Source organism: Falco punctatus, assembly GCF_963210335.1.
Source record: "Falco punctatus genome assembly, chromosome: 8".
NCBI lineage: Eukaryota > Metazoa > Chordata > Aves > Falconiformes > Falconidae > Falco > Falco punctatus.
Window position 1 is genome coordinate 11,742,122 of NC_137588.1, and position 19,360 is coordinate 11,761,481.

Consider the following 19,360-nt stretch of genomic DNA (forward strand, 5'->3'; position numbering starts at 1 on the left):
AAACCAAATATACTTTTTTTTTTAAGGCTTGACACGTAAGTCTGAATATTAAAATGTCCCTTGGAATTAGCTTTATTTCCCCCTCCCCAAAAAACTAGCATTAAAACAAACCCCATCAACTTAGGTAACGTTTAAAATATTCACAATCTGATTATAACATTAACTATGCACTACCCCAATTGGGGAAAAAAAACCCAATAAAGTTCTCTGCAAGGAAGATAGGGGAAAAAAGCTGGCAACTGTCAAAAAAGCACTGGAGTCTGATTTCGTGCGTTTGAACCTGCCAGAGTAAACAGAACTGAAAAGCTCAGACAGTGGCGCTTTAAAGCAAGTAGGAAGCACTACACATGTTAGAACATTAAACATGTTTATTTTACTATGTTTCCGCTTGTAAACTCCATGTTAACACTTGCATAACGCACCGGTAACACCGGTAATGTGAAATTCATGAAGTGCACTCAGCTGGCATTTCAGCTCCTAATGCCTACTTACATGACAGAGTTGTTACAGACCTGTACAACAGAACTGATCACGACCACAACTGTTCACAACAGGAGTTCTATTTCCATTGTCCTTCAATGACAGCAGTTTTTACTGTTAGCTGTTAAACTCCTTCAACATCTACCCGTTACCCTTTTCTAGGTCAACAAGTTAATTCTTTTGTGGTTGAAGAGATTCTCAAGCTGACACATCAGTAGGCAGCAGGCACAAATAATTCATGTTCTTGTGCCATTTATAAAGTTCATCGAAGGAACACCAAGGACTCAAGTTTCCTCCTAGCACTTTAAATATTTCTATGCCTGGGTGCATATATTTTTTTATTGTTAACACTTCTACTTTTTAAGTTGGAACGTCTTACCCGATTTTTGGGAAGACAGTGCTACGACCAACGCAGGATCGATCTCACAAGGCAATCCAGCAGCTGATGACAGTTCATATACATTCATTGCCACCTGAGGACCAGAAGAAAGATCATTACAAAAAAAGGACAACATTGAATGTTTTTGTGTAAACATGATGAAGCACAGTTTTGCTGTCACATTTGAAATGTTCATATTAAAGTTAGAGGCACTATGGAATGTCAGAGACTTGGCTAAAACAAGACAGAGAGACTAGATTTTGTTTGTTTCTAATCTACAATGGACAGCTGGGTCGGTACTTTGTGTGCTAGATTATAATTTCTTTTTGTCAAGCCAAACAAAGCTTGTGTATTTTTATATGTTACCTCCAAAGCAAACATCCTGACTTCCAATTAGCAGTTTCTACATCTATCTTTACTGTTCAAAAGAAACAGATTTTCTCTACCAGATCTAAAGTATCAGCTAACATCTGCAAATACAGCATTTTTAGACAAAAGCCAAAAGTCACAATCTGGTGAAATAGAGCAAGACAGAAAAGAAATCTTAGAATATTCAGATCTGACACAGATTCAGTGTCCAACGATTCCAAGTGCCAAGACTTAGAGTCTAAAGTGGCCCGAATGCTTGAAGGAACTAAGAACACCTTGAAAGATACTCCATTTTCCAGCCTGTCCTATGCTGTATCTTTTATTGCCGTTAACCAATGTTCACTGCAATTCCCCCTTTCCCCAATATGTGTCTTGGACAAAATATCTAAAGCTGTAGTTCAGATTAACCTCTGCAAAAGCAGGTTTAGACCAAATACAAAGGACTATGGGAAACGGTAGCAGTATGTCTTACTGCCATTAATATTTGAGAAGGTTTATGCTTTGCCCATAAATTCTGACATACAATTGGTCAGCTGCATGTAGGGGATGTTGTGCAGACTATCCTTATTTATGTGCTCCAGCCTAGCTACCTGAAAGCAAGTTGTGATCTGAAAAACATACAATGTTGTTTGCATAGCGCTATGCTGTCAGAAGGGCACATGGTATTAGCTCAAATACAGTCCTGCATTAAAAGAATTCCAGAGCATCTGGACAGGATCTGGACCACAGCAAACTGTCAAGGAACAATGGTGGAACAAATGCAAGACTCCTTCTAAAAGCCTGTGTAGACATCCCAACAACTCAATATTAAAAATAACCAAATCGAAGGAGATGAAATCCTCATTTTGCTAAGCACCCCAAACTGTAAGTTTCAGGGATACCAAAATAAAACCAGCATTTCATTACAAGTATTTATTTCATCAACAGCTTTAAAACTATTTACGCTTTGCTTGCTAAATTCAGTACATAGGAAATTACCACGTTACTGTGTCCTAAAATATCCCCAATCGGACAATTGTCCCAATCCATTGTACAAAGCCTGGTAAAGATTTGTCTGTTGACACTCCTTCATTAAAGAAAAAAAACCCAAAAGGTTCCAAAAGAAACCTTTGTTGCCTATAATTGTGCTGCTGTATGTGACAAGGCCAGAAGAAAGCTCAGACAATGAGCTGCTGATTGTCCACAGGGTTTAATTGTTAGGCTCACAGCACAGTTCTGGCACTTCCAAGAAGCTATTTTCAAGACAAAGATCTGGCAAAGCTGCAGGGCAGCACATGTCAGTTCCCAGTATTCTCAGTAGGCACCATGGACAAGACTCCACAGGTCTGGCTCCTTCTCCACACATAGTCCTCCCACATCATTCAGGCACACTATGTACTCTCAAAGAAGCCTACATAGCACCACGCCACACCACAAGATGTGACCTCTCCAGATGGTATCATGTGAGCACCAGCATGGTAGACTGCACCACAGCACTTAAGACTTTATCTCAGACACTTGGAACTAGAAAAAAAATCCACACAAAATAGGTATATTTAAGAACCGCAGCAGAAGTAGAGCAGACCCAGAGAAGGCCAACAGCCAAACATTATGCAAAGCAAAGGCAACTAGGTGGTGCTATGCGGCATGAGCCAGAGAACGGTCCTCAGCATGGTTTTATTTAGCAGTAGATAGTTTTTTATGCCATCCAATTACTCCTGTGACTGTAAATTACTCCAGTGACTTCCAGAAGAGCAGCAGCAGCAAGTACTATGCTTTCTTGTATCTGCTGACACAAATGAGTTCACTGTTTAAAATTATCTGTTCTAATCAGCTTAGAAAATAACAATGGTAAAATACTATGTTCAATGATCACTGTTGCAGCCTTTATCCCACCCTATTTTTCAGTGCCCCTTTGATAGCAGAGGGCATAAGATGCTTTCTGAAAAGCTCAAGAAAAGCAAGTGGTGAATTTCCCTTCTCATCTCTTCTGCGTGCAAGTTCAATAATGGAACATGATCCTTTGGTAATCAATGATTTTATCTGTAACTATATTAGAAAGGCTTTTCTTGAGTAGTGCAAAGGCAACTTGCACTATTTTGATATAATTTTTATCATGAAGAAGTATCATCCAAGTTAATTTTCTATAGCATTTCCACAGAATTCCTCTATTGTGGCATGAACTTCCAGTGTTTTGTGGGACATCAAACATTTGCAATGCTGATAAACCAGCTGTTAGTTTCAAAGACCACGTGATTATATTCTGGAGTGCAACAGCATATGCGTGAAATTTCAGTAACTTATATTCTTCATGCAACCTCTGACTCATTTCCAGACAGACTGCTAAACTGTGTCTTCTGAAATCACGAGGCCCACCATAACGGACTCTGAACTTTTAAAATGGAGAAAGATGTTTTTTTATTTAGTGAATCTTCATACACAACAGAACTTCATTCCTCAAGAGTAAATGGCAAAATGTAAACTTCAAGTTCAGGAATAACATCATATTCTGGCCCTCTAAAGCCATACTTGATGCTCAAGAGCGTACTTCTAAAAATGGTTTCTGTAAAAGTGAATCAAGATTTGCACAGTGCATATTCCACCACACGTTTTCTGTAAATCAAATTGCCACAATACCAGTAAGAAGCCTGCAAACCTTCATAGGCTCTGAGCTGCAATAAGAGATTAAAAAACCAGCTAGGCTGTAGCTACTGTGCATACATATCGAGAAGCCACGTGATGTACTAATACAGGTTTTTGGATGGAAACCTACTACTATTCAGAAGCAGACATTTCAGACAATGAGTTCACAAGAATTTTCAATTTAAGAGAAAAATCAGACTTGCAGCTATTATATGCATAGAGCTCCACCTATACACAGAGTCCTTCAAACATTTAGTTGTATCAGTTACACTGCTCACACTACGAAGCAGCTCAGTATTCTTCCCTTTATCTCTTAGGCATGTTTCAACATTTTGTTCTTTCTTTCCATGAAAGTTCCCAAATGTGATCACTGGCAAACAGACACTTGTGCTGGTTGATTTTTTTCCCCAGAACATTAGGAGGCTGCAGATGCACAACGACTTAACTGTTTGAAAAAACCCCCATGGTTTTCTTTGTTTCTGGATTTTTCACACTAAGCGTTAAAGTCCTGCCCCGTACATATTTTCAGTAAGCTTCAAAATTACTCTATCACCCTTTGGGCCAAACATTACCTTCATGTCAGTCTCTCTTGGAATGTGATCTTTAAAGTCCTCGATGGAACTTACAAGGAAAGGAATGTGGTAGGATAAGACCTAAGAGACACAAACACATACAAAATAAGAAAAAATACTTCCCCTGTAAAAGATAAATGAGACACTATCATTATTCTACCAGAGTTAATGATTTTTTAAAAATGAGTTTTTATTTTATACGTATGAATTTTTTTGTTGATTTAAGACATTAAAGCCTAATAAACATAAAATCAAGCTGTCTGCAATCAAGTGAAATGAAAGCTTTTAAAATGTACTAAACACAGAAAACACTGAGAGGCATGCTCAAACTAAAATCTGTATGTTTTTATGTAACATTTCTCTGAACACTATTTAAAAAGTAGATTTCCCCACCCACACCTTGCAATTCAAAGTTCAGTTCATTGCCATTTTACCCACATGCTAACCTTTTAAGCAGTAGCATTCCTAAATAGTGAAGCTTCAAACACCCTATTATTCCATTAAATACAATGAAAATATTCGGAACATATGCAGTCATTTCTTACATCTCTAAGTGCTTCCTGTGCCAACGACCGAAAAGACAAGATAACACCAATAATCGTCATTCTCTTCAAAACACTGTCAACGGCTGAACAGAAACAAGAACAATAGTGAACAAGAACATGTTGATGTTTACAAGCTCAATTCTTCAAAAAAGAAAAAAAATGTTAATAAAATACTGAGAAATGCGAGGTACTGAAACAATGACATTCCTTAAAAGAGCCAAAATAAACAGTGCTTAAGCAGGTTTTTATAGCTGAGCTACTTTTCAGAAGACTATAGTGTTAATCATTCATTGAATGAACCCCATTACATACAGCTGACAATATTGGATGTTAACACTAGTACTGTGCTTTCTTGAGGCCAAGCATATATTTTTCTAATAATTTTTTATTAAAAATAATTACTTAAATACATGTAAAAATTCTTCCAAATAAAGTAATTTATACTGTGATGGAATCAAGTCAGAAACATGTGTCAAAAAAGCCTGGTTTGTATTCTATAGCTACGCACCTGGTCTGTGGATTACTGCTGTTATAGCTTTGCACCATCATCCCTGAAAAGATGCTCAAAGCTCACCACTACTATAGTGCCCACGTACTAATTAACACAGAAATCTCATTTTATCTGTACATGAAAAGACTGGAAAACTTTGAAAAGATGCATCAGTTTATACAAGCTCACATACACTTTGCTGCTTCTGTGTACTTAATACAGAAAAATTAATTTTTCTCATTTTCTTTACAAAAACAACAATTAAAAAAGAATTCTGTATCTTTAGTAGGACCTTGCTAGTTACCCACATGATAATCTTTTAAAGAGTGCTGCCATCTGGTCTGGCTTGTCGAAGCTGGTCCTCATTTGTGTTAAAACTTCAACGTTCTCCACCACAAGTTTCTAAAAAGCAGCAAGGATGCAGGTCAACTATAGATTTTGGTATGTTAGCAGGATAAATGCGTGGTTTAGGATATTTCAGTCTAGCAGAGAGGCAACTGAAGTCACGGAATACAGATGTACCCCCTGTGTTCAGTATTATCATCACGCACTACTCTACACCAGAGCAAGCTCTGAATCAAAAAGCTGAGGATTACATATCCCTTGGAACGTGATTTTTGTATTCAGCAATGTGTACAGCTTCTTAAAACAAGAGAATGAAATTCAGTAAAACCAGACAACAGCTCCTCATGCTATTCAGCTTCTTGTAAGTAGACGTATACCAATAAAAATGCAGATTCACAAAGTCATCTATTTGTTTCGGTTGCTCCTTCCACTAGTTATGCTGTAAGGATTAGAAATTTAATGTTGGTAAAATTGAAAAATGGAAAGAAGAGTGTAAAAGTCAGATTGTCAAATCTCGGTGCAGTTGACTTGACATTTTTTTCCATTATAATATAAAATAAACACAAAGACATTCATTCAAGTCCCAACACCTTAGCCTGAAACAGTTAAACTCAAGTGCAGTATTTTTCATGTCAGTTTGACCAAAGAAAAGAAAATGTGTATCTGTTTCTAATTTGTCACAGCTCTCATACATTCAACTTGTACCATCAGGGTAAATGTAGAAACTTTCCCGAAATCGTTCTCCAAATACGGATCAGATTTAAATTCAAATTACAGAGATTGCATAATCACATCTATAAAATGTCAGATCCAAAAAGGGTTTCTTTGCTAGCTGAGGAACTTACGTTGTGCCAAGCAGTATTTTTAAACTCTCTTCAAGCAAGAAATAGGTACTTTTATTCTTATAAAAAATACTTCTTCAGTTTCAGTGCCAAGTACCCTATTTCAGAAATGGAAAATATGATTATCTCTAGGTAGAGGACAACCAGCGGCTAAGAAAATGTAGGTATCTTGCGTGCTTCTGAACATTAAATGTTTCCTTTTGTTTAAAGACGACTTATTTCAGTGCTTTGTATACTAAAGAATATCAAAATGGAAAAGAACTGAAAGAAGATGGAAGAAAACAAGATATTCTGGATTGGGTCCTCCAAAGTGATTATTAATAGTTTTATTATTCAAGTAGATGCATTCCAATCCATCTTAATTACCAGACAGCAGAAACAAAAGGAGCAATGAGGAGGGAGCAGGGAAAACTACTTCAGCAAACATCTAGGCTACTATAAGTCTGGAACGTAATTTAAGATATACGATATAAAATCTAAGAGACATAACTGCAGGAACCTACTGCTAAGGATCCGAGAACATTTGACCTTTGATAGTTCTGCTAACTGCTTTAATAACGTTGTTTTACTTTGCCTCAACCTACACTGAAAACAGTGCAAGACATAGCAACTGGCAAGCAGGGAAATTAAATTTCAGAGTAAATACTCCTGTGATCAAAGGAGGAGGAAAAACCAACACAACTTAAACTATAATGCTGCTATGAAAAATGGTGGTCTGTGTTTTATTCCCACCTCCTAGTCAAGTACCCTATGCAAAGCAAATCTGTCCAACCTCTTAGACCTCTCAGATTCAATTACATTGTCTCATGGTCATGCTATTTCAATAAGCTGAAGTCTATCCATAACCCACTCAGCCTTCCTGCTTTCATTCTTCTTATCTTCAGTGAGAAGCAAGGAAAGAAATAAGCTATACAACGCGCAGCAAACTAACCACCTCCAAGAATGTGTGCCCATGTACACACACATAGACGCACAAGACATACCTCTATGCTAAAAGCCAAAGCAAGACTGGTTTCCACTGACATCAAGATGGGCAATTTTAAACCAAGTGATGCATCAGAACTTGGCAGATGTGTGGCATTTTAATTTAAATCCCTCAAAGCTCTCCAGAATGCAAGATTGAAGGCAATAGCCCACGCACATTGTTACTGAGTCAAGCTTTCAGCTTTACAAAAAATAACCAGCATATTAGTTTAAGATTTAAAAGGAATAGGCTGGAATACAGTTCAAATAGTTACTTATATGAGGCAAACTTCCCCTCCTTGCCCCAGACTTAAACTTCATACACAGAACCAACACCTGGTCCCACTGCGAAAAGCGAAGCAAGCATGTTGAACCCTACTTTCAATAAATTCCCCATTCTATCCTCTTGTTGCTTCCTTCCCCCAAACACAGATGTTTCTCAGTGCTCTCTTGCTAAGCCAACTGCATCTCAGCCAGAGAGAGATGAACTTTTTATTACTTTATTTTTTTCCTCCAAATATGTGGTCATGTGCATGTGGATCTACATTATGTTCTGCTTATCCCTAACAGTATCAGAAAAAAACAAATCTCAGACAATTTAAAGCTGCTTTTAAAAAAAAATACACAGAGCTACAATATAAATCATGCTGATTTTGAGGATGTTTAACAACTCCACAGTAAGTGGACAAATAGAGCAGCAACCAACAAACATCTGCCCGTTGGCTTTGTGTTTTACTTGAAATGTGACGATATCACTTTATGCATAGCCAGGAGTTACAGAATTTAGCCTTAAAATCATAGCTTTCTCACCTGGAAAGCCTCATCCTAAAACTCAGATTGGAATGGGCATAAGGAATCCATTACCCTGTCCAGCTGGCCACTCAGGTCAGGGATGCTGCTTGCTCTTGTGGCAGCTTGGAAAGCCCAAGCAGCCCCTCTCCTTGAGCTGTGGCACTGAATAAAAGGCTTCAGCTCTTTCAGGGCATCACACATCCTAGCAACTCAGCAGCACTGAAATTCACAGTGTTTACAGAGAGAACAAGATCTTTGAAACTGTAATATGGGATGTAATAAAACCACACACTTTTAAAGGCCTGGTATTCTAATAATAATTTCTCGTAGAAAAGTCAAAGTTACTTAGATCTCTTCAGTATTTTTTAAAATGTAGCACACATTAATAGTTACAAAAACCTCCTTATTGTAATCAGTGGTTAAATAAATTGAAAATTATGACATGTAATAAAAACTTGAAATTAAACTTGGAAATTAATTAAATGAAAAAAGTCAGTCATACGGAAAGCAAATACATGCCAATCAGTGACATTTTAATAGTATGACTATCCTGAGAAAGTAGTACACAATACTGAATTTATTAAAACCTCTTTCCAGAAAGAATTAATTAGATAAACACCAAGTGCTTCCCCGTCATTGTTCGTTGTTTTGACTATACATGCAACAAACTTCCTTTATGTGCCCGTATTCCCAACTTTTTTTTTCATGGCACCAACTTCATCGTTTGTGTTGCTGTAGGTATCAGGTTTATTTATTAGAATACAGGAATTTATAATAAATGGATACTGTTCAGCCAGAGGGAAAGATATGTCTAAAAATGAGGCAATTAACAAAGAAAAAAGCCCAGGGGTCTCCCATCCATGTAAACTCAACAATAGATGCTAACATACATGGTAAAGTAATGAAGTCCTTATAGATGTCTAAGATACAGCTGATATTTTCATGCTAAGTTTCAAGAGTCAACAGACTTGGGTAAGCGTTTTGCAAGCACCTGGAGATCTTGGAAGACATCTCTCCTCCCACTGATGATTAAAAGACACTTGACTCCTAAGTTAGGGTACCTAACATACAAATCAACAGAGCCTACATAAAGTCCTGCCCATTCAGCTGCTGGTAGCATACACACATACTACATGTGCAAACACACAACAAAACAAGAGTAAAACTCACAGCTTTATCAGTTAGTTTGATAAAGTCGTTTCAAAAAGATGGCATGCAGAAGCACTGCTATCAAATACCCTAAAGGAAGCTTAAACAGAAAGCTACCCGCGTTCCCACCCACCAGTTTCCCAGGGTTACCTTAAGCTCAGCAACCTGTGAAGAAATGTGCCACATCAGACTTTCACTTAGGAACTTCATGCCATATGGTCCCAGAAGTTCAGAAAGGGCTCTCATTTCTGAGAAATAAAACAAACTGTTCTACTTCAACCATTCCTTCTTCAGTTATTTGATGCCCATCATGTACCTAGCAGTGATGTTTTCATTACCGAAGTATTTTACCCCGAAGTAAAACATTATATACAAGAACTTGTGTTGTAATAGAACCGAAGCAGCAGTCACGGACACATCATAAGCCTATCTCTGTAGCTTAAATAACCCTACCTGACCAAAAATAGGAAAAGTCAGAGCTCTCAAGACACAGAGGCAGCACAAATAAAAAGTACTTGGAATACTACTGAAGGTTAACAAATGCTATCTATAATACAACACTTAAGAATTGCTGTTATTCCAATTACCCAAGCATACAATAACTATCCCTCACAAACATTCAGTAGAAACATCAAAGTTTACCTGATATGTCAGAGTACTCCTCAGCATTAAATGTCAATTCATTTTCTGTAGGCAAATTCACAAATGCCTTCATGGCTGGAAAATAGGCTATGTGACCATTGCTGACTTGTCGTAGCAAAGTTTCCAAATACCTTATCAGAAAGGGAAAATTTTAAATTAAAAGACACATTTGTAGATACTCTATACAGATGAAGTATGCTTGTGTGACAAGTGACAGCAAAGCCTAAAGTTTTGCTTTCGTAGTTCAACTGTTATCTGTATCTTACTCTACACCTCCCCCCATAAAAAGTGAATTTCATAACAGGCAAACCTTAAAGTGCTTTTAACAAGTATTGGGAGAAGCAAACATGTGAAGTCAGAAACTTCAGAAAATTTTCAAACAGCTTCACTTCCCCAATTCCAGATATTTCATTAAGTAAAACTAGTATTAAAAACTCGTAACAAATGTTCATATAATTACTCACCAATTTGTGTACAGACTGGTAATGGTTGGCTCACCATGACTATCTAAATGCTGGGTTTGCTGAAGCAGAACATTGTTAAATACTCGTGTAATGTCAATCTGTACATAATTTTCTATTGATTGGAGGACTGTCATATAGGCTCTTACACTGGTTAACAGCTCTGAAGGTTTTGCAATCTCTTGTGTTGCTTGATTATACATAGTCATCCCAACAATTGACCTTTTAGAAACAAAAAAAATTGGAAACAAATTGCATTTATTAGTAAATTAAACAAAAGTGCAGCTATGAATATGATTGTATATTTAAAGCTTTTCAATGAGTACTTCTCCCGTCTGCAGGTATTAAACTCTAATCAATGCACATACTGCACCTGCACTTTTAGAAATAGTTCTAGATGCCGAAGACAACTGTACTCCTGGTGCCAGCAAAAGTTTTACAAGATGGTAAGAACACTCACCAAGCATTTCTAAAATCAAGCTCCCCCCCCCCCCCCCCGCCAATATGTAAGAGCAATTCACAATGTGGAAGACTTATGTAACTACTACTTTGGTAAATAAACTAATTAATATTAGTATTTTAAAACAAAACTTATGTGAAATGCAAGAGCAATTGATGTATTGGAGTGCTAAAAGCATATTAACTAAGGCAAAAATTCTTTGGCCAAAGTTGCTGTCAGTTTTAGTTTGAAGTATCTGTTAAAAAATAATCATACAATTAAGTATGAACAAAAATATTCAAAGGAAAACGTCTACCTTGTGTTGCTCTGTGTGAGAGTAAAAGCACACCTGATTACCTTGTGACATTAACTATGCCTACTGTATTTGGTGCATAAATTTTGTAAGACATACACCATACCATTTAATCTCTCTTCCTTCTGTCTCAGCTCAGAGTATTAAAAAAAAATAAATAAATCTCAGTGTTATCGTGAAAGATCTCCTCTCTTCTGCAATACAGGCAGCTTCCTAAAGCATACTTTTTTTAAAGTTACATTTTAACTGTTTAAATAACTTTTCAAGAAAGTTACCAGAAGCTCTGCTTTCAACAGCTAATACCTCTCAGCAATTATCTTTCAAGTAGATAAAAGAAAATACTTTTATATCATTTGGAAAGTAAGCTTCAGTTATACTTGTATATACAAGTTTAAAAGTTTGGGTGTATGTTAAGTAAATAAATAAGAATCATCTTAATGAAAAACAAGTCTCCCTTTAGCTGACACAGTGATTTCTATCTTGAATCAAAAAGTCAAGAAATTGCAGGACATACTTTGATTTGTTCAAATTCTCACTATAAATAAAACCAGGCTTCTAATAACAGATGTTCTGTACATCAGGCTAGCTTTTAATTTATATCAGAACTGCACAAAGGACTGTATATTCCCTTTTAACATAAATTGACATGGACTTTATGGACTTTACCCAGCATGTCACTAAAACCAAACTCTCAAGCAAACTGTATTGGGGGTCCTTAAAATAAACAAAGTCATCTTAGTAAACAAATACCTCATTTTAGGCTTATAATGGTCTCAGACTTCCAGAGCTAAGCTCAGTAGTATCTAACTTTCAAAGGCAGAACAAAAGCCAAACAAAAAAAAAAAAAGCCAAACACACCCCAGCCCCTAAACAAACAAACTAGTAAATTACTACCTTCACCAGAGGTGAACAGGACAAGTCATTCTGAAGAACACGAACTTATTTAAGTAACTTTTTGATGTTGCTTCAAAATGTGTAAATGAGTCTACTTTCACAAGTTTACTTCTGAGGCAGTCTCTCTTTTGTTTTCAAATCAATTTGAAATTGCTATTACTACAAGATTAAGTGGCATAATATGCTCCAGTCCAATCATACATGAAATTGCGCATGTTAGAACAGTAAACAAAAAAACTCCTAACACTGACACGCTAACACTATTTAAAAAAAAACCTGCAAGCCTTTATAAGAAACGCTACTTAAATATCTGAAAAACAATTGTAAATAGAACATTTATTCTGTTTGGCTAACAAGTCTCATTTCTTTACTGAGGCAAGAAAAAGGAAAGCAGTCTCCTAAAGTCATCTGCCTGTGGCTTCAGCCCAATCCACAAAAAAAAAAAAAAAAAAAAAAAAAAGGCAAGCACAACTAACCAACACTGGTCTACATTCATAAACTTGAAGATTACAGCTGACTACTTGCAAAGTCACGAAGTTATCTTCATTTTTATGCCACCTTGTCTTACTTGAAAGATGGAGTGCTCTAGTGACCTGAGATGTCTTGATGATTAAAACTTTATTAAGTCTTTATACACTGCTTGAAATGTGTAACTAGTAATCCTTGGCATAAAATACAACTAGGATAGTTGCCGCATTAGTATGAAGTCCTCTCCAGAAGCTGCCATTTGCCTATTTTTATAAATGTCGGAAAGATCAAGGTAAGGACAGGAATATTAAGTGGCAACACTTTTTATTTTAAGAAAAAGGGGGAGGGGCAATTGTAGGATCTTCTCAGTTGGCTTGGTCAGGTCTCGAGTTCTAGATTTTTACATTTCCTTCCAGCAAGCCAGTAAACTCAAACACTTGAAACAATCCAGCACTGTGCAAAAGAATGGTGGGAAGACAGTCTTCATAGCTGCCTAGAAGTAGGCATCACTAACTCCTACAAAATACACAGGACTAGGAATGCAGGATCAGGCTGTTAAACAGGTGATGTGAATTTCAATATATTTTGTTTTAAAATAGGAACTAACAACTGTGTATGCCTGCACACGTAACTTACTTGTCATTTTAGTCACTGTCATGACTTACGAGTTTTGCAATCCACCTTTAAAAACTAGTTTTATGTAATAAGTATACAATGCTTCCAACACCAAACCAGCAAAGACTTATCTTGTATATGAAGACCTTACAGTATTTCTTACTTGGTAAAGCGGATTTCCAGGTGAGACGTTAAATATTCTCTTGGGGTAAATGTGTGTTCCCAAACCACCATGTTTGGTACGTAATTGATTGAGAAGCAGAGCTCAGAAAGTGCAGTGTGCAGTTTGTCCAGGCTTTAAGAACAGGCAACAAGAAATTGAGAAAAATATTTAATGTAACAATGTACTTATCATAGAAAGCACATGCTGGAGATGGCAGACACCTCAAGAGCAGGTACAGCTCTAACTCTTCCTTTCATTATATTTTTCTGCTTTGAGACTTTTATCAAAGAAAGTTTTCTAGCTTATTTGAAAACCAGTATTTCGGGTAAGAACACATCCTACAACTGCCTACTGATCTGCACCACATACAGCTATATGAGATACATATACTTCTTTTTTATACATAATACATAAAAATATGGGTAATTTTCCCTCAAAAAGAACAGTCTATTATTAAGCTTCCCCCCCCACCCCCCCAAACTAAGCAATACATGTAATGTTTGCTACTAGCTGGTACTAAAAAAATATTAGGGGAGGGAATCTTAAGCTACAAGTTCTTTTCTCTCAACTTCTTTAATCTTTACAGTTCTCTGATGTTTGGTTGTTGCAACTGTAGCAAAACCACTTCCCCTTCAGCAGTGTGTGTGTTTAGGTACTCCCAGCCACAACACTAACCATTTATTGTTTCCTTTCCTTTGCTTCCTTCCTCGTCATACTTTTATCACTCTACCATCTTGTCCTCCGAACCATCCTAACAAATTATCTCCTACCTTTTCCTCCCCTATTATCTCTTACACACCAGTATTTATTAATCTTCTCTTCACTTTCAGGTGGGTTTGTTGGTTTTGTTACCGCTTTGCTGGTGTTTTCAGTTTTTCTATAGCCACCAGCAAGGAAACCTTCCCCAGCTGGTAAAGGCACTGGACCCTCAACTCCATCCCAGGAGCTGAAGACAGCAAACAGCCTTTTGGCAGCAAGAACTTCCAGCCCAGCCTGTACTTTACCTAATTAAGTGTTAAAGCAAGGCAGAATCGAAGATACCACCCACTCCTTGGACCCTCACTTCCACAACAATTACTATGACTATACAGGAAACCTAGTTGCAGCACAGGGATTCTTTCTGCTCAGAAAGGAAATGGCAAAGGGCATAAATTCAAGACATATATGTTCCTCCTGTTGCTCTCCTATAGAATTCAGTCTCTATACAAGCTACAGGAGCATCATACGCTCACAAACTACAAAGCTGTTGTATTTACAGTCAATTAAACCTACTCAAATAAATTAAGCAAGAAGCATTCAATATGTACAACACATGTTTTGACTTGGGATTCAAGGTGAAAGGAACAGAAGAGGCGGCTTACTTTGTCACAACCAATCTGTTTTTCCTCATGCTTTCTACTCCTGGTTTCTCCCTTTCAGGTTCTCCTTTCTTTCCAGTCTGTTTCTTTGACTTTTTGTTCACTGCTTGACTGATGGTTTTGGCACAATGCTTTGGCAGCAACTAGTAAGAAAAAGAAACAGTCCCTCCAAATTAAAATACAACTTTCTAGCAGCTATGAGATAAAACAAGCTTATGGTCCAAGTGGAGACCATCACAGAAGTAACACACTCTTCCTTTGACTACTAACTACAAGGTTTTACTATCAAAAAGTTTTCCCTCAATCACCTTCCGTTTTATAAACAGAAAAATACTCGAGAACAGAAAAAAAAAGTGAACGGGAAATAGAACCATAAATATTCAGAAAGTTGAACAGAAAAAATCTTGAAGGCCAATTAAAACAGACACAACACTCACCTGATCACTCAGTGTACACTGTTCTGTGCAAATGTCTGTGATAAGATTTCGAGCTTGCTTAGCCATTTCGTCCAAGAACATGTTACACAAGGAAAGACTACGATCTCCAATATGATGTCTCTGTTGAAGAAGAAAAAAAAAAGGTCTGATTTTCAGTTTCCCGTAGTCCTACAATATTCACAGAAGACACACGGTACTGCAGACAGCAGTTCACCTAATCATGTAATTAGGGTGTGAGAAATAAATCGGTTAGTCCTCAATAATACCAGCTTCAGGGTTGGTTCCCTGCCCCCCCCCCCCCCCCCCAAAGTCAGTGACATGGCACATTAAAATTTTTTTGCTTACTACAATTTGCAAAACATTTTCTGTAGGAGGCAAAAAAGATTTTTAAAAGTAAGTTTTCATGTTTAATTTTGGACCAAATCCACCTTTAACGCGTCCAATACTCAAAGTTTCTGTGAATCTCCTCTTCATTAATTTGTATCAAATAATCAAGGAGAAAAAAAGCATGCAGCTCAAACTATAGAGAAAGAACAGTGTCCTTCATACACTGCAAAAAGTCAGTAATGAAGCCCTGCTGCATTAATTTCTGGATTCAGGTCCTTTGTCACTAGATCTGCACAAGCACAGCCTCTGTCCCACTGAAATCCTTCTTTCACCACTAATGTTTATTTTCTAACAGCCATACTACCACACATTGTACACAGCACAGTGAGGATTATTTTTCCAAAATGATAATAGTTACTAAGTCATACAATTCAGATATTGAATTCAGAGTTCTGCTGGATGTAGCAAATTGTGCTTGCTGCAGCTGAATTCACAGTAACTAGTGTACAGTGGACTTTGGCTACTGACTCCTCACTGTTACTATAATTGTTCTGAAAGACATCTCTTGTCCTGAAGGGAAGCTTTCCTGTAAACTTTTAAATGGTTGTCTAGTATAAATAATTTGCAACTGTTTAAAGCAAAGTATACATGGAAAATAATGAATAGACATACATTGAGATGGAAGTATAGCAGAAAAGGATTTAATGTTTAAATAAGAAAAACCCACATCGTGCATATTACTATAGATCTTATTCATCTCATTGTTTCAGATGAGCACTGTTAAGAATGAAAAAACACTTTCATGAGCGCTATACAAAACTGGCCAAGTTAACCCCCAGAGTAATTCCAGTGGACATACAGGAAATGGTCTGAAGGATCTATTTCATTACAATAAAAAATAGAATTTCCTCAGAATCAAACTACTTCCTTTAACAAAGCGTCCATTTCATTTAAGATCTTTTTTTAAAAAAAAATTCTTACTGAATAAACCCTATTTATAACAAACCATAGAGAACTCCCAACTTCCTATTTCCTTTTTCTAACGGCGAGTTTATAGACCATTTGAAAACAACACTGTTTTAACAGATGTATGGGATTTATTAGCATCTAAGCCTAAATGACCCCAGAAGAGTCATCTAACCTTTGCACATGAGTTTGCTAATGATCATTCAAGCAAAGGTGATAATGCTTGCTCATTTCAGAAAAGGTTTTTGAGATCCATGGGTGAAGAATCACATAAGAAGGTATCTACTTGTTTTGCTTCCCTTTTTACCGCTCTCCTGCCTCAACCTTATATTGCCTTCTTGCGGTGTTCAGCTCCAGTCCTCCCTACTTTAAATGAGATATGAAAATAACTAAGACAATATATTTAAAAATTACCTCTTCTGGGCACAGCTCATGTGTACAGCTCATAAAATGAGTACAAAGCAGTGGGAATGCAATCGAGTATCTTGATTGAGAGGGAAGCTCCAAACACTGCTGAAACATCTTCTCAAAAGCACGACTATAAAAACTGATCAGAAATAGACATTTAGATGAAACACATAATTTTGCTGCAAATAAAGTCTACTTCACACAATTCAAATGTGGTATTAGTGTCAGATTTGTAGTTATACCAAAAACTGCATCATGCTTTCAAAGAAGTTTGGTTTCTGCATTTGCTTCTTATGCATTTTATTTGCATCTCTCTATTATCATCATATTTTTATTCCAATGTGTGCCACTGCAAAAACTTGCACCTTTTTCAGAACAGTATTAAAGCAAAATCTGCAAATGACCCCAGATCATTTATGTGACTGCCTGAAGAATCTCTCTTGACAGATCTTCAGAAATACTTTTATCAAACGAATTCTGATGAAACTAATTGATTCTCCCACTGCTCTATCTTCCTACAAAGTTTGCTATTTTAAAACTAGACTTTCAAGGACCAACCAAACAATAAATAATAAAAAGCTTTTGCTATTTAAAAATTACACTTCCAAGGACAAACCAACCAAAAAGCTTCTACAGTCAGGTTAGTAACATACCAAAATATAGAAAGATCTGAGGTTTCAACCAACATCTCCACTAAAGAATCCACCATCTTTGTGTGGAAAATGATTGTGTTCATCATTTTTCCTAGTTCTCTATGGTCTGCAAGACTAAGTGAAGCTTTAGAAACACTGGTGTAGGCCTGGAAAGACACAAGAAAATTGTTATATCTACTGCCGCTTTTTTGTAAATTCCATTGCTACTGCCCAATACAAATGTTAAAATACTGATTACGCTATGCACAAGTTGCCTGTGTACTTAAGACCATGGATAGACTATTTTATCTTTCTGCTATAACTTAAGTAAACTGTCTCTCCACGAAGTCTCCAAATGTCACTTGAATTCACAGATAAACTGTAGAACAAATGTACTGACAAAACACAAATGTGCACTTGTGAACCCCTACTTTAACAATCAGATTTTGGAAAGCAAGAAAGAGACTTGTGTGTTCTGAAAATACAAAAATTACAAAAAATACAAAAATACAAAAATGATCTTGAAACAATTCATTTACAGTCTAAACAGTACTTCCCCCTTTATTAATTGAAGATACTGCTACTGCAAGCACAGGAGCAATCTAACTGAATGTTATTTTCTCACAGTCTCTTACCTTCCCCTGGCTGGGCAGACTGAATCACACTCCATACAGCGCACAGCTGCCAGCAAACTGCTCATCCTCAACACATTCTATTTCCGAACCGTTATAAACACCCCAAAGAATGATATGCAAAAAGTATGCAATGCAGACAAAATTACATTAAAGTGTAGCAAATTATCTGTTTAAGCGTTTGATTTTAAGAGAGTAGGTTACTGTAAGATAGCCTGTTATCCACTTGCAGCGTGAGAGTAATCTAGAAGTGCAGTAATTTATGAAACATTTTGGGTTTAAGTTAGTGAAGTGTCTCATATATTTACAAAGTCTTACCTGCAATCTAAACCAATCTAATCTCATTCCTCTGAAGTCAAATACCTCTCCATCTTCAACTGCATCAGGGAAAAATACAGAACATAAAACCTTTAGGTAAACAACTATAAATTCAGATATACTATGTCAGACCTTCTAAAAAAACCCAAAGTACTCAACAATTACTTAGGTACTGAACTTCATGCTTCTACCTAAGTATTTCAATCCAGCACAGTCACGCTGATAGAAATTAAAATATCTAGATGAAAATATGTGTAATATGCTTTCTAAATTAAAAGGCAGGATTACCTCCCAAGAGCATTCTTCAAAAGCTCTATCTATATAGAGCTGCCCTAGAAAAGGGACACACAACAAGAAGCAGGTACCATAACCAAAAAGAAACAAGGGAACAAATTCAGTTTAGGCAAATTATCTGCTTTTACTGATTGCATGAATCAAAGTGATGAAGAGGAATCTGCCATTCTGTTACCGTTTTCCCAAATTCATTTAAACTTACCTTGTTTCACACTTAGTGAAGTCATTGTGTTTACAAAAGAGGACATGATGATTGATTCATCCTCTGGGCAAACTGAAAGATTCTAAAATAAATAACATTGCTATTATTTCAAACTTGGTTTATGAGACAGTGTCAATACCCATCCCCAAATTATCAGCTATAGTCTGAAATGTACGAGAATTTACACAGGGTAGCTTAATCATTAGCATATTTCAAACAGTGCTATTTAACAGCTTTCAGCTT

General features: G+C 36.7%; 1 protein-coding gene across 4 annotated transcripts in view; it reads right to left on the reverse strand.

Moving 5' to 3' along the window:
* Nucleotides 1–19,360, reverse strand: part of NCKAP1 (NCK associated protein 1) — a 60,621-nt gene that overhangs the window by 8,515 nt on the left and 32,746 nt on the right. For all 4 annotated transcript variants that reach the window (XM_080398874.1, XM_080398876.1, XM_080398873.1 and 1 more), the window contains 14 exons: nt 19,118–19,199; nt 18,622–18,680; nt 17,693–17,838; nt 17,046–17,178; nt 15,339–15,458; nt 14,905–15,044; nt 13,544–13,675; nt 10,655–10,873; nt 10,191–10,321; nt 9,699–9,796; nt 5,766–5,859; nt 4,968–5,050; nt 4,423–4,503; nt 860–953 (listed from right to left, as the gene is read on the reverse strand). In XM_080398874.1, coding sequence (XP_080255000.1) covers nt 860–953; nt 4,423–4,503; nt 4,968–5,050; nt 5,766–5,859; nt 9,699–9,796; nt 10,191–10,321; nt 10,655–10,873; nt 13,544–13,675; nt 14,905–15,044; nt 15,339–15,458; nt 17,046–17,178; nt 17,693–17,838; nt 18,622–18,680; nt 19,118–19,199 — 1,612 coding nt within the window. The remainder of the gene's footprint in view (nt 1–859; nt 954–4,422; nt 4,504–4,967; nt 5,051–5,765; nt 5,860–9,698; nt 9,797–10,190; nt 10,322–10,654; nt 10,874–13,543; nt 13,676–14,904; nt 15,045–15,338; nt 15,459–17,045; nt 17,179–17,692; nt 17,839–18,621; nt 18,681–19,117; nt 19,200–19,360) is intronic.